Source organism: Cyrtonyx montezumae, unplaced genomic scaffold, assembly GCF_038088225.1.
Source record: "Cyrtonyx montezumae isolate F1298 unplaced genomic scaffold, pur_monq_1.0 scaffold_29, whole genome shotgun sequence".
Classification (NCBI taxonomy): Eukaryota; Metazoa; Chordata; class Aves; order Galliformes; family Odontophoridae; genus Cyrtonyx; species Cyrtonyx montezumae.
Genome location: NW_027072033.1, coordinates 9,424,889 through 9,440,945, shown reverse-complemented (window position 1 = coordinate 9,440,945; position 16,057 = coordinate 9,424,889). Strand labels below are relative to the sequence as shown.

The 16,057-nt window shown below is 36.9% G+C and overlaps 1 protein-coding gene across 1 annotated transcript in view; it reads right to left on the bottom strand.

The window, feature by feature from the left end:
* Positions 1-2,050: 2,050 nt before the first annotated feature.
* Positions 2,051-16,057, bottom strand: part of LNPEP (leucyl and cystinyl aminopeptidase) — a 53,192-nt gene continuing 39,185 nt past the window's right edge. Inside the window, exons 10-18 of the mRNA XM_065740656.1 lie at positions 15,487-15,647; positions 11,291-11,379; positions 9,457-9,637; positions 8,559-8,715; positions 7,245-7,429; positions 6,521-6,682; positions 5,561-5,701; positions 4,531-4,612; positions 2,051-3,186 (exon numbers count right to left, since the gene is read on the bottom strand). Coding sequence (XP_065596728.1) covers positions 3,055-3,186; positions 4,531-4,612; positions 5,561-5,701; positions 6,521-6,682; positions 7,245-7,429; positions 8,559-8,715; positions 9,457-9,637; positions 11,291-11,379; positions 15,487-15,647 — 1,290 coding nt within the window. The 3' untranslated portion in view covers positions 2,051-3,054. The remainder of the gene's footprint in view (positions 3,187-4,530; positions 4,613-5,560; positions 5,702-6,520; positions 6,683-7,244; positions 7,430-8,558; positions 8,716-9,456; positions 9,638-11,290; positions 11,380-15,486; positions 15,648-16,057) is intronic.

Below are 16,057 nucleotides of genomic sequence, written 5' to 3'. Positions count from 1 at the left end.
TTTTAATCATATTTACAGGACACAACAAAAGCCAACACTGCTCAGTTATTCTCCCTCCATACGCCTCACTTACCCAAGAAACAATCTGCATGACAAGAAAGCACCCTCAGCAATACTATTCTGCTTCTCTGTCAGCTCAGAGCAGAACTGTGCTCAGCCTCTAAGACCTCAGCTGACTCCTGAAGGAAAACAGGGTGTTTATGCTGACACGTTGTCTGACATATTGCTTCAATTACAAGCCATAAGGCACAAGGATCATCTCTATGATCAGTTACACAGAAAAAACTACTCTGAACTTCCTCATTCCATATGTTACCACCTTTTCATTAGAAGTCCTACGCTATTTGCACTTTTTCCATCTCTAAATTAAAAAAAAAAAAAAAAAGGGTGAGCTGACAGACATATCAAACCTTTCTCCAGCGCTCAACTGCTTGCTTGCACTTCTCCTGATAGGCAAATTTTACATCAGAAAAGGATTTACTTAGTTTTACTGTTAAAAACAAAAACTATTTGCACGCATACTTGATTTTCAGCGCAATTAATTCTTAAAAATACAAGCGCACTCATTATGAACTGAGGATATTGGCAACTAACAAAACAACCAGTGCATACCAGCTTTGAGAACAGTAATTGATGCAGTCCACCCAAATATAAACTGTACAGTTCTACTGTATTAAACACCATCATTTCACATTGCAGGAGATTATACAGTCTCAGCACAGCTTCACACTGTAAAGATCTTCTATTTTAAAATAAGAGTGCTCTAAAATGCACAAAAAACATTAACTCTGCAATTTTAACTAGAAAATAGTGAGGATATGTAGTAACGTTTTGCTGCTGGTTAGAAGCCAAAGAAAACTGAAAGAACTAGTAAAATTTCATTCTCTGCAGTAAGGCATGACAGATGTGACTCTAAAGGACAATTCACTGCTCATGCTTTTGCAACTCTAAATCTCATCAGTTCCCAATAATCTCAAAACCAGATGAGTATGAATTTCACTTGAAACAAAGACTCCAGCACTACTTTTAATGAAGTTATAAACTACATGACAGAAAATGATATAAAATCCTCTAAAACTGTCATACTGACAATATTGACAATACTGAAAGTATTGTTTATTAAAAAAAAAAATAGTAAACTGAAAAAAAATTCAGAAATCCCTCAAAAATCATTCTGATCTTCCAGACTTTGTGTGCAGTTCACAATCTGAAGATTAGCTGCATGCAATTTCCTTGCAAAGAGCTGACTATCAGTAAAGCATCTGAATAAAATATTTAAGTCCTGCAGCAGAAATCAGAGGAGGAAGAGGAGATCTTCCTCCACAATTTCCATTTGAAATTTTATATGCCTCAGTACCAGTCAGAGCTGAAGAAAAATAAGTTTGACAGGATAGGAAAGTGAAAGCATACTACTGTTTTCTCATTTAACATTGAGAAGGGACTGCAAAATAAAACTGATAACTATTTACACACAAGCATACAAATATAGAGATAATATTTATGCCAAGAGCACAAAGGTTTAAAATACATGAAGAAATAAAACCACAAGACATGACAGTTGGCTTAAAAAAAAAACAACAAAGAATGTAGTTACAATTCTAATTGCATAATTTGTATGGAAGTAGGATAGTACGACCTACTTTCAGTGCTTACACCACCAATTCCTTCTTAAGTACCTGTGAAAACCATTCATTTCTGGGCCTTCTGGGCAAATAAATGTTTGTGCACTCTCAAAGCTAACACTCCTTCTGATAACTTCAAGATTAGAACTGCAAATGTTATTTTTAATGTGAGTTGATGAAAAAAATGAGAAATTTCTTTTCTAGGAAAGAACCTTCCATTCTGAAAAGTACAGCATGGTTTAAGCAATTGTAGCTTACCATTTCTGCTAATTAACTGTATAGACAATGCTGCAATTTCATAAATTAAAGCCTTCAGTTTGAATTACCTGTGACAAATTCAAAGAGTTATCTTCTCCAGAATTTACTGGCAAATTAAATTTGTTTAGTCCAAAAAATTCAACCTCTATTAACACTTCAATTACACAGATCGTGTAATTGGCTTGTAATAAGACAACAGGCAAATCTGCTTGCAAGATTCCACAAAAGGTGCATCAATAGTGAAATGAACATTTGAAAACATCATCACATATTCACATAAACAAGTATGCTTACTCTTCTATGTGTTATATGCATATGCAATGCCTCAAAAATGACCTTTTTCACTGCTTTTGAAAGACTGACAGAATGCATAATTGGTATGTTGCCTTTCCAATGTGGTACATCTCTGCTTTTAGATCCCCTTCTTTTAAAGAATTTGCAGATTTGTCTCACAAGGTTTTTCATGACCATTAAAACCTAAAAGAGAAGATTTCTAAAACTACATTAAAACAGAAAACAGTGTACACAACTTGTCCTGTAATATAGGAGGTAAAAAGCAAGGGAAAAAAGCATAAAATTATCCAAATGAAGTAGCTGATACATACTGACTAATTGCAGAACCTCTGAAACAAATTATGAAATTAAATAGTCCAAAGTGGAGAAATCAGTAGTCATTTTGACAGATGAACTAGCCTGTAGCCACGTCTAATGGTAGTTTTGTGCAGTTGCTTACAGACAACATAGCAACATCAGTTATAGTTCAATCCACTAACAGTATCTTAAGTATGATTTTGTTGCACAATAGCTTCTGTAGTTTCTGTGTAAACTACCTGTATTTTTTGCATTTAAAAACTTATTAATTCCACTGATGAGAAACTAGAACATTACTCCAAATTAAAGATGTTAAGTGTCAAATATAAAAATTATCTGCCATCACTTCTGGAGATGTTTGGTCTACAGATGAAAACCATTCCACGATAAATACTTAAATCCTGCACATAAATGCTTCAAGGGAAATCAAATTTTATGTGAGACATGCCCTGAGCTATCTAGACTCTCTAATAGTGCAAACAATGTTGCAGCGATGCCTGGTTTCATCCTGGCTTTTGTGAAAGAAATGGAGCAAATGTCCACAGATTTCCTAAATGGCTGGCACACTAGAACATGATGTGCACTACAGCCATTCTTGTAGCTTTGCTAAGTTCGTCTCCATCCACTGGATATTGAGTTGAATTGTTTCAATTGCCTCTTTTACACAACGCAGTTTAGAGCTCTCTTCTGATTTTGACTCAAAAAATGTTCTCACCTGCATAACAAGAGAAAAGAAAGTCTTAATTAAATTCAACACTGTCCAAACAGCCAGATTCAGAAGCAAAGCCTTGTATCAAGCCAAATTCTCAGAGCTGACTTTCCAAAATAGAAAGGAGAACATACTTTACAGGAACTGCAGCAAACAGAATTACAGAATGGCCTGAGTTGGCAGGGTCCTTAAAGATCATCTAGATCCAACTACCTATCATGGCAGGGTTGCTGTTTGGTTTCAATAAGTTTACCAATAAATAGATATTCACTCGTCACACTAAGTGCTGAGCAATCACAAAGCACTCTCAGTTCTGGAATAATATTCTGTTTTCTAAAAAAGATTTGTTTTTAGAGACTCACTTCAGTCCTCCGGAATGACCCCCACTCCCATTCAATATTATAGCTATCAATAGTTGAAATAATTGAAATATGACAGTTCAAATCATAAGCAGCTATCTCCATCCAATTTTCTGAATGAAAACATTAGACCAGACCTTAAACCACTTTTAACACATGAACTTCAGGGCCCTGTTAGGGAAGACTCAGAGATTTCTCATGAATATTAATTGGATCTGAACTGATACTGAACATCCAAGACAGTTCTGTGTAACTGCTGACAGCTAAATCCTCTCCTAGGAGGACAAGCTGAGAGAGCTGGGGCTGTTCAGCCTGGAGAAAGCTGCAACGTGACATGATAGCAGCCTTTTAGTATCTCTAAAGGGCAGCTACAGGAAAGAAGAGGGCACAAACTCTTTGGCAGGGTCTGTGGTGACAGAACAAGTAGAACGGCTTTGAGCTCAAGCACAGTAAATTAAGGCTAGATATAAGGAAAACAGAGAGAGTGGTAAGGCACTGGAACAGGTTACCTAGTGTTGTGGTGGATAGCCCATCCCTGGAGACTTCCAAGGCGAGGCTGGATAAGGCCCTGTGCAACCTTTCTAGCTGTGGTGTCTCAGTTCATTGCAGAGGAGTTGGGACTAGATGTCCCTCAAAGGTCCCTTCCAACCCTAAGGATTCTATGATTCTATGATAAATTTTTTCCATCACTGTTTTGAGAGACAGAGCGTTCAGATGAACAGGAAACCAAAGCAATATAAACAAACAGCTGTACTGTATGCCAACTGCCACAGATTAAATATGTAATTTTTAGCATGTTTCTGTATATATCTCTTATGTGTGACAGAGGGATAGGAATACCTGTATATCCCTGCAAAGGGCATTCATTAATCACAATAAATAATGTGTTAATTAATCACATAAATAAATAATACATGCTTTCCTCATTCTCCATGTAACCAAAACCAACACTGGCACTAGTAAATACTTCCTATTTCATTTAGTCACCAACCTCAAGTAGATGCACCTTTGTTGCAAACTGGGAAGTTGATGAACTAATGATATTCTGGATAGTATAGGAGCCTAGGTGAAACCTGAAATACAAAGAAGAAAAAATTAGAAGCCACTTTAACATACAGGTTCTGCATATGCACATGTTCTTGTTCATTTCAGTTGGTTGGTTTCACTAGAAATCACTAGAAGCGTTTAGATTTAAGTTTACATACCTGTTTTTCTAAAACAGATACAAGGTCTTAGAAATATAATCCTCAGAACATTTAAAACATCCAAAAACTGAAATTCAAAGACAAAGATATGGAAAATTTTCAAACTTCTATGAACAGTAAAAGCTGAAGACACTGCATGTTGAACAACTATGTCTGTATTTGTGGTATGCATTCAAAAATAATCAAGTTTGCCTACAGGACTAATTTTGAACCAAGCAGTTACTGATTATTAATTAATTCAACTTGCTGAAGCATAAATCTTTATCTGGGAGAAGCCTTTTCAGCAACATGAAAATGTTCCAGATCAAAACTAGAACACAGAAATATCATTTTCCATGTAACTATCAGCTTATCAAAGATTTGAAGATCAGCTCGTCAGCTGGGTACGCTTTAAAGGTCTGTTATGGAGAACATATATTTCTAAAACAAGTGGTATTTTTTGGTTATTTGGTTTTGAGATTACTACAGAAAGACAGAAAAAATAAATGATGAATTAATTCCCTGGTGTCTACTTCTGAATATTTTTCATCTCATAAACGTCCTACGTAATCATCTCAGAGGGCATACTTTTAAAAGAAATTCAAATCAAGATTTTCTAGAATAATTAATAGGCTTCAGGAGTCTCTGAAGTCCCATCAACCACTGGCAAGATTAAAAGATAATTTTACAAGTGTTTTTGTAAAGTCAGATTTTAAAACAGGAATTGAAATTTCAATATAATCATTCCTACATGAAGCAAACTACTTATTCACTGGGACATGATAAAAGTGATCTGTTTGCCAATGGGAGTGTGCACTTCAGCTACATCAGTCTTACTTTCGTGTAAGTTTTTCCCAGTTCTCTTTGACGAAGTCCCAGGCCAGCAAATGTCCAGGCAAACTGTGGCTAATAGTTGCTATGATATGTGAAAGCTCCTGTGTCCTGATGACCTCTCCCTCAAGGCTGTTCTGCATTAACCTAAAAGACAAAGTATATGAAAAGGGGCAGGAAAAGAAATCTTTCTTATTTATATTTTCACATGGTTCTCCTGATACTCCTGAATTTGACAGACAAGATTGTATAACAGAAAAAATAACAAGCAATTTCTGACATCTGGAGTATACTGATACTACATTTTATATGTACCACATTCATTTTACTTGAGTTTTCACAAACAGAATGACCTTAGAATAATCCAAGTACCTGAGTTTTCACTAGTGTTGAGATGGAGTAAATTCTCACAACTTGTAAAATAAAACATAACTCATTGATAAGTAAAGATAAAATCTGTAAATGAAGTCACCTGCCAGGATGGTTATTGTGTCAATCACGTAATATCAAGATTTAAACTTGAAGAGGCATGGAAGCATAGCATAAGGCCAAAGAAAGAAGAAAGAACAATAAAACAAACAAAAAAAATGATATACGCTGACACACATACAAAAAAAAACCAAACAACTAGTTACTGCATTGGTTAAGAAGATGTAAATAGAGCAAGCTGACATTTGTGTTACTGTTACCACAAAGCCTTAAATTTTCTTTACTGCTGCTACAAAGCACTTAAGTTCAATTATTTTCTCAGTATATATTTCACCTTGATCTACACCATCATATAAATTATTTTGATGAGAATTATAATAGGTTCTGCTGTTTATGGAATCCTGTAGAAAACATCTAGCTAGACTTTATTAAATATGCACATTTTTTCAGTGAAAGCACAAATATCATATTTAAGAAAAAAAGAACAGGTTTTAACACTAAATTTACACAACACAGAACTTTCTGTCTATTTCATACCACATCATCTTTCTGACATCTTCTGTGCTGGCCAAGGCTTCAATCATTTTGCTTTTCTCTGCTTCAGAAACTGAAGAGGAGTACATCTTCAGGAGGAATTCCCAGCCATCATTAGTTTTGGCTCCAGTTATAAATATGGCTTTCATAAGATCATTAGGAAGACTACAGGGAAAAAAACAAAACAAAACAAAAAAAGGGAGGACAAAAAATGCTCATCTGAGAAAAGGAAGAAAAGTTACAAAATGAAAAGATTAGCTTCAAAGAGATCCCTTTCATTTCTACAGTGTATTTCCATAGCACTTGTATTCTTGCTGGACACAAGAATTTGCGCCATTCTAGTACTTCAACTCACTTGAAAAAACTGTATGATAGCACAGCAAGTGGTAAAAAATCAGAGTCATTTTCTATGGCACAAAATACACAAAAACCCAGAGTAGAATGAGTTCTGCAAGATAAAAAGGTATACTTTAACCGTGCTAAGTAACTAATTCTCTTTGAGTATTCAGCTTAGGAAACATACATGGATTCAATCTGCAGATGATTTTGCAGTTACCCTTAGTAAGACTGCAGATGAAATGTTAATATCTAGCCCGGTTTTCCCTCTCACCTTAAAACTGCAACTACTTTTAGACTAGCAACAGTGAATGACAGAATGAAATGCCCTCAAATGGCAGGATAACAAGAAGAGGTAGGTAAAACAGTGAAAGCCCAGGGGTTTTAGTACCTCATTGTTCCATTGGATTTCATCCAGTCATCAAACATCTTAGACGCAGATGTTCTACAGTTTCTTATACCATGGGTGCATGCAAAAGTTAGCAGCATTGACCGGAGTTCTCGTTCAGATAATGTCCCATCATCTGTCCAGTGCTGTTGATCAATTTTATTTCCAAGCAGGAGTTCTATTCTGTACTGAAGGAGGAAAAATTATTAGCAGTAGCTAATTCTTACCAGAAGGATTTTCTAACAAAACCAGTTAATTAATAAATAAAAAGTTTTATAACTGTGGACATTAAGCATAGTAGTTTTTCCTCAAATACATTAGATACGACATAGATTCATAGACAATCTAGGTCTACACCTAATATTGCATATGCACATTGAAGACTATTCCTCAAGCTACTACAGTTTAAACACATAGCCAGATTATGATCTCAACTAAATTACAGCTTCTGAATGTTTAACTGCTTTTAACTCCATCAAGTGACAGTACTGCTCCTTAGTTTAGCATAATAAAGCTTTATCTATAGCATAAACCTTCCACGTTTCTAGTTTTGTAGCATCAGCTAGGTACCCCAGCAAACCTTATCAGCTGAGATACCAAGCTACCATTATAATCTAATAGATACTGTAGGCTGTTTTTCAGAGCAGATAATGACAGCAAAATCTCTGAACAAAAACTCGATGAGGAAAGATTGACAGAAACTAAAAAAGCAACTGCTATAATAGTTTCCAAGGATCATTTTAAACTTGTGCTTGAGTACAAAAAGGAAACTTTTAAGTAAGAAGGAAGATCTAAGACATTTCTGTAACAAGAACTGAGCCTACACTCTTTATTTTATTGCTAGGTTTGTAGCATTGCATCATGCTAACCTCTCTCTCGGCTGAAATGAGGGAATGATAACCATTAGCACATTTGTATTTTTACAGGAAATAGCACTACTTTTTTTTCCCCTGCAGCTTCTATACAAATACATTTGATCTGTGATCTCTAGCTACAACAATTTTGGAAATAGCCCTTCTGTAGTAGAAAATGTCATAGACTGAGCACTATCTTGACTTTAATAGCCCCTGTTGTAAATCTCCAAATTCCACTACCTTACCAGTCCTACAAAAAATAGGAAAGTCACCTCAAAAAATTTAGCACTCCAGTATATTATTGCTACCTCACAAGAGTTGTTATGATTGACAACTACCTAGAATCCTAGTTTGAACTGATGATGTCACTGAATGACAAATTCAACAGGCAACTCTAATTTAACTGTAAACACTACAAAGAACTATTATTTCAAACTACAAGTAACAGAAAACTAAGACATACCATGACACGAGCTGCCAGCTGTTGTTCACCCCTTTTCTCTAGAAGGCTGAAAATAAGACCCAGCTGAAACAAAGCTTGAGTGAGCGGTGCAGTGCTGCTCTCTTCCTTAAGGTAATCAATCAGCTCAAAGGCCTTTTTCAGAGATTCTTTTCCTAGACTGCAGGTCAATGAACATTGAAATGGTTTCAGCGACAACATCAGTCTTACCCAAGTTACAATAATCTCCATTAAACTAACAGAGAGATAGGTGAACAGAGTAATAAGAAATGCTTTAGATGTAAATGTTTTTGAATTATAACATTAGCAAGAAGGTAGTTATTGAATAGGTTTCCAAACATTGAACTGAAATAGCTAGAAGGGTGTCAAAATGACATCCAAAAATATTTATCATAAATGATGGTACATGTAGTAGTACTACTACAGGAAAGTGCTGTCCAAGAGGCCTTCTATATCCTTCAGCCTCACTTCAGGTGGTGCCAACAGTGAAAGAGCAGGGGAGCATCCAGTAAAAACTTGAAAGGCAAACCACTTGCTTGTCTAAGGAGAAGTATTCTTCAACAGAATACACAAATGAACAGTCAGAAAATTAAAGAAAATAATGTCTTCCAGCAAAGGAAGCTATCATGTACCTCTGGAATGTAAATAAACGGATGCTGCTCTAAGAAAAGAAACGACAAAAAAAAAAACAAAACAGCAAGATGACATCTCAAACCAATATGTAAGCATGAATTAAATAATTAATAACTAACAAAAACAATTAGTGAACAGTTTTATGAAGCTAATGAAGACTGAATAAAAATTTCTTTAAAGTAGCCATCACCAAATCCAGATCTGATTCTTCAATTTGAAAAAAACCTGAAATTCATATTAATTACACTTTATAATACAAAAATCTTACCTTGCAAGGTTGAAAATATTGTTGATCAAATTGGCTCTGTCTTTAGCACTTAAAGCAGTGTGGTTTTTTTTCAACAGATCAATCAGTGTTTTCCAGTCTTCATCATAATTTACTATGTAATAACCATTCATGTCCACATTGAATTTTATCCATTCCACCTCTTCTGGAAGTTCAATGACACCTAATGGAAAGACCCAGTTAGCAGCAGACACTAAGACATAGCATCCGATCTTTCAAATCCAAATGTATGAAGTAGTAGTTCTAGAGTTAACAATTCATCTTCCACTCATTAGTACCCCCCACTATGAGGGGGGACAGCTAGCAAAAATATTCCAAGTGAAGGCTCCAAAATACTGGGCTGTACTTCTTCATCTTTTCGAGCTACATCTGAATGAACAACATAACAATCTGCCTCCAACTGCATCTATGCATGCTAAAATACAACAAATGAAAAACAACATGGCACATAACTGCCGCAGAACTGTTGCCACAGAACTGTGAACAGTGTTAAATAAGTGAAGCTCTCCAATCCAGCAGCAGAAATAGGAACACTTTTCACTCAAGATGACTGTGTGTGATAGGTAACAGGGCACACCCTATTATTCTGACATCAGGACAAGTATTTAAATATGCTAAATCAAGCCTCAGGCTTGACAAGACAGTGAGTAAAATTAACGCTACCACTCCATAGTCAGGGCTTGTGAGTTATTATATATTCTACTATTGACACAATTATTTGAAATCAGGCTACTTATCCATTAATTATAATAAGATCAAACACACATTCAATTAAACAACTTTGTTTTTCCATTCTGATAACTCACAAAGATTATTTCTAAATATCCAGATCAAATTACAAAGCTTAGTAATAAATGAGGAAATGATTTTGTACAGGCAACATTAGAATGACAATAACAATATTCTTATTTATAGTACTTATACTATTTTTAAAGTCACTTCTGAGGGCTGATTTTCTTTGAAAAGTGACTCTCTCTGAGTCACTTTTCTGAGGGCTGACATTTCTGAGGGCTGAGGGAAATTTGTAAAATATAGTAAATAGCAATCACGTCAAGATCAGCTCTACATGTCTGATTTTGATTTTCTACAGTCTTAAACAGTAGAATCAGAGATAGATTTATGAATTAAATGTAACTGCAAGTTAAATACGCTGTGTGGAAAATTTCATGAAGAAAAAACATTTATTCATGAAGACTGTGTAAGCAGTAAGGAAGTTCCACTTAAATATGCTAGAAAATATTCATGTCAGTGGAACAAAGGGGGAGATATCCAAACTGTTTTTAGTACAATACTACATGAAACTGTAAAGCAACTATTCTCATGGTACAGAGAAAAACAGGACTGAATTAAAAACAAACACACAGACTTGCAATGTGAGATTCAAACTAGTTAATGTAGCAAAAGAGGAAGCTTATCTGAAAAAAAAATCATAGACTAAGTTTTTGAGAAAGGTATTGTAAAACCGGAATCTGTTCCAGATGGAATACATTCTTATAACAAGAAACAAAATAAGTAATATCTGAGCTGAAAGTAACTTCTTCAAATTTCAGTACACTGGCAGAGCAATTCTAATTGAATTCAGTACTCCCTGAAGGATTCAAGACAGTTTGGGCATGCATTAGGATGAGAAGAGAACAGGATTTAACGAATTCCAGACCTGTGCTTCTGTCTATGCTGCTGTCAACACTCTATCAACACAGTTTGATGACAGAACTCACTGCATTTGCAACTATTTTGTACTCTGTTCTTTATCTTCACATTTTATACTCAGAAAGATCAGTAGTTTGCAATACTTAAATTGCTTCCAATCACATACCTGATTTCTGGTCCAGTAAATAGGCATTAATGCAATGGGTAAAGTTGCACCTATTAGTTGTGTAGGTTAGAGGAATATCCCAGAGATAACTACAAAGAGAAGCAAAGATTATGTCTTATTATGTCTATGTGGCTGTGTTCAGGTTTTTAATTTAAGCATTTAATACATTAAAATTACATAAAAAATACTAATATAATCCAAATATGACTGAAAAAAGCATGTATAGCTTTTTTTAATTATTGTTCCTATCGTGAGAAGATATCCTAGTACTTATTTCTTAGTTCCAGCATGCTAAGTACCCTGTACAAAGTCATGCAGATAGGAAATATATGGCTGCATCAGAAATTCAGCCAGTATTATTGTCAGTTCAGTCTAGTGTTCTCTTTCTATCTGTTTCATTAAAAACAATCAATCAATCAAACAATCAAACAAAAAAAAAAAAAAACCCACAATTTAGGTTTATTCAAGTACAAGTCTCAAATTTCAAATCATGGTAATAGAAACCATATCTGACTGCACACTACTGGTATTGACAGAAGTGAACTGCAAACTGGATGAATAAATGTTAACTTCCTTCATAATGATAAGGACGTGTTTATTTAGATAAAATATAACTTTAAGTGATGCAAAACAAATAATGGATATGCACTCCAGTTTGTCAGGGGGCCTTTCTGTGAATGACTCACACAGTCACTCACTCTTCAAAAACTTCCCATGAACTTCCCAAACTGATAAGAAGACCGCCTGGGTGCCTACCTGTGCAACCTGGTCTAGGGAGCCTGCTTTGGCAAAGGAGTTGGACTAGATGATCCATAGAGGTCCCTTCCAACCCCTACAATTCTCTGATTATGTGATCTGCCAGACATAGAATAATAATTGAGCCTCACAATCAGAGAGAAGGAAGGAAAATAGTTTATGGTTTAAAGGGAATGAACATTTATTCCATTAAACCATAAACTATTTTCCTTCCTTCTCTCTGAAAAAAAACTAAACACAGCCTTCAACTTGCAGCATCTCAAGGGACAAATTCCTTCCATGGGCCTGAGTGTGGAAGAAGATTCAAAGGATTTAGTTCTTATTAAGACTTCACATAACTGCATAAAACCAAGAAAATCTGGAAAACTGAGGCTCCATCTAGAGTACTGTATCCAGGCCTGGAGACCCCAGTACAAGAAAGACAGAGGGTACAGACGAAGGCCACGAAGATGATCAGGGGGCTGGAGCACCTCCCATGAAAATAGAAAAAGAAAAGAAAAGAAGGCTGGGGTGACCTAATTGCAGCCTTTCAGTACCTAAAGGGAGCCTACAAACAGGAGAGTCAACTCTTTGAAAGGGTAGATAACAGCAGGACAAGGGGAAATGGTTTTAAGTTGAGGGAGGGAAGGTTTAGGTTGGATGTCAAAGGGAAGTTCTTTACAATGACAGAGGTGAGGTCCTGGAATAGGCTGCCTGGAGTGGTTGTGGATGCCCTGTCACTAGAGGTGCTCAAGGCCAGATTGGATGGGTCCTGGGCAGCCTGGTCTAGTATTAAATGGGGAGGTTGGTGGCCCTGCCTGTAGCAGGGGGCTTGGAGATTCATGATCCTTGCACTCCCTTCCAACCCAGCCCATTCTGTGATTCAAGCTTACATACTTCATTGTGCTACAAATTACAGTTAAATTTCATAATATAAAACATATTTGCAATAAATTCTCTTTTACAATTAACAGGTGGCTCACCTTTGTTCTTCGGAATTTATATACATACTTCCTTTTATCTTTTGATACAATTAATATTGCCTGTATTCTATTTGGCCATCTGCTGTCAAGTACTAGTGCCATCTTAAAAAATTTTAAATTAAGGAAGCTTTGATTCTGGGTTTTATACTTTGCTGTGACAAGGTGCAAGATTCACACTGAATACTGACAGAAAAGGAGAAGCTCTACATCTCTAAAAAATGGCAATCAGCGACTTCCACAGACTTCTACAATGCAGCCTTTTTCAGCTTCTCATTAAGCACACACACCCTTCTGAAATTAAAAGATATACTTACCTGTGAGGTTAGGCTTTGGTGAATTTACACTTACCACAAGTAATCAAGTTATACTTAAAAGCTTCAGAAAATAATAAACAGCTTACAAAGGAAGCCCACAGAATATTAGCAGTTGCTTGAGTAGAAATAGGCATGGATCATCAATTATCTTATTATTAATTATTATCATTACTATGTTATTATTAATGTGGATAAAAATGCCAGGAGGCCTCCATGGATCAACTAGGAACTCCTGGACTTCAGTGCAAAAAGAAAGGGAGAGGAAGGAGGAACAAGTTACCTGGGAGGACTACAAAAAAGCTGTCCGAACAGCAAGGGATCAGGTCAGAAAAGCTAAAACCCAGACAGAATTATATCTAGCCAGGGACATAAATGGGAACAAGAAAAAATACTACAGGAGTATCAGTGATAAAAGGAAGGCCAGGGAAGATGTGGGCCCTCTCCAGAAAGAAACTGGAGACCTGGTCACGAGGGATACAGAGAAAGTTCAAGTGCTCCATGACTTCTTTGCCACCACCTTCACCAGTAAAGGCTCTAGCTGCATGACTCAAGTTGTAAAAAGCAAAGGTAAGAATTGGGAGAAGGAAGTTTGCCTGGTGTAAGTAAAGATCAGGACCATCTAAAGAACCTGAAGGTGCACAGTCCATGGGATTCGATGAGATACAGCCACAGGTTCAGAGGGAACTGGCAGATGAAGTTGCCAAGCCACTACCCAACGTATTTGAAATGTCATGGGGAACCTGGGGAACTACAGGCCAGTCAGTCTCACTTTTGAATCCAGCAAGATCATGGAGCAGATCCTCCTGAAGACCTACTATAGCAAATGGAAAAAAAAGTTGGAAGTAATAGGGGGTAACAAACACAGCTTCACCAAGGCTAAGTTGTGCCTGATAACCTTGGTAGCCTTTTATGGCAGAGTTACTGAGTCAGTGGATAAAGGAAGAGCAATTGATGTCATCCACCTAGACTTGTGCAAAGCATTTGACACTGTCCCACAAGACATCCTGGTAGCCAAAGTGGAGAAAAACAGATCTGATGGATGGACCACTTGCTGAATAAGGAAATGGTAGTCATGCTCAGAGGGTTGTGGTCAACGGCTCAGTGTCCAAGTGGAGGCAGATGATGAGCGGCTTTCCTTGGGGATCGGTGCTGGGACCTGTGTTATTTAACATCTTCTAGGTGATATGGACAGTGGGATTGAGTGCACTCTCATCAAGTTTGCAGATGACACTAAGCTGAGTAGTCAAGCTGACATGCTATAGGGAAGGACTGCCATCCAGAGGGACCTGGACAGACTTGAGAGATGGACCCATACTAATCTGAAGAAAATCAACAAGGTCAAGAACAAGGTCCTGCACCTGGGTCAGGCCAATCCCAAGCACAGATACAGGTTGGGTGGAGAATGGCTTCACAACAGCTCTGAGAGGAAGGATTTGGGGGTGTTGGTTGATGGATGACTCAACATGAACCAGCACTTGGAGCCTGGAAGGCCAATCATATCCTGGGTTACATCAAGAGGAGTGTGACCATCAAGCTGAGGGATGTGTGACCCTCTACTCTACTCTTGTGAGATCCAACTCAAGAGTACTGCATGCAGTTCTGGGGCTCTCAACATAAGAAGGACTCAAGATGTTGGAGAAGGTCCCAGAGAAGCACCTCAATGATGACCAGAGGGCTGGAGCATCTCCTCTATGAGGACAGGCTGAAGGAGTTGGTGCTCTTCAGCCTGGAGAAGAGAAGGCTCCAGGGGGACTTTATAATGGCCTTCCAGAAAGCCGGGAGGGACTTTTTTTAAGAGCACGTCATGACAAGACAAGGGGAAAAGGCTTTAACTGGAAGAGGGCAGATTTAGCCTAGATATTAGGAATAAATTCTTTACTGTGAGGGTAGTGAGACACTGGAACAGGTTGCCCAAAGGTTGTGGATGCCCTCTCCCTGGAGGCATTCAAGGCCAGGCTGTATGGGGCTTTGAGCAACTTGTCTAGTGGGAGGTGTCCTTTTCTATAGTATGGAGGTTTGAACTAGATAATCTTAAAGGTCCCTTACAACCCAAATTATATTTTCTCTGAATGCAAGTAGTAAAAACATAGAGCCCAAAAACACTAATGAGAAAGGTTCAAGATAAAAGATTTTAATGGATAGAAAGTAGTAAGAAGGTGATTACCTTGCATCTGATGTCCAGTTATCCAGTTCCACACGATATAAAAATTTTTCCTGATGTAATGAGATGATCTTTCCTTTTCGGTTAATAGTCACTAAAGGAAATCCTTTATGCAGAACCCAAGTTTTCATTAACTTTTTTACATCTAACGTTCCATTGGTGATCTGTAAAACAAATAATCATAATGAGAACATGGCAAAAAAAGGTACACAAGTTTTCAAATCTCTCTGCTTAACTTAACAAGTAAGTAGTTGCACTATTCTATAATGCTTTGACACTGTGTAAATTTCACAAGCCACAATCTAGGTGAGAAAATGTATTTTATTTTTCGAAGTAGAGGATACCCTAGGCAAGTAGTGAAAAGAGAAATTGAAAGCTTCAGATAGGATAAACTGGCATATTGAGAAAACAGAGACAAGAACCTTACAGAAAAGAAAGTTATGGAAGCTCCCCAGATCTAACTTGCTGTCCCCACTTTCCCTGACACTACTGATATTACAGTACTTTGTACGTTTTTCAGGCTAAAGACCTTTTCAAAATTCTGAAATGAATATTAGAAATTGAATTAATGTGA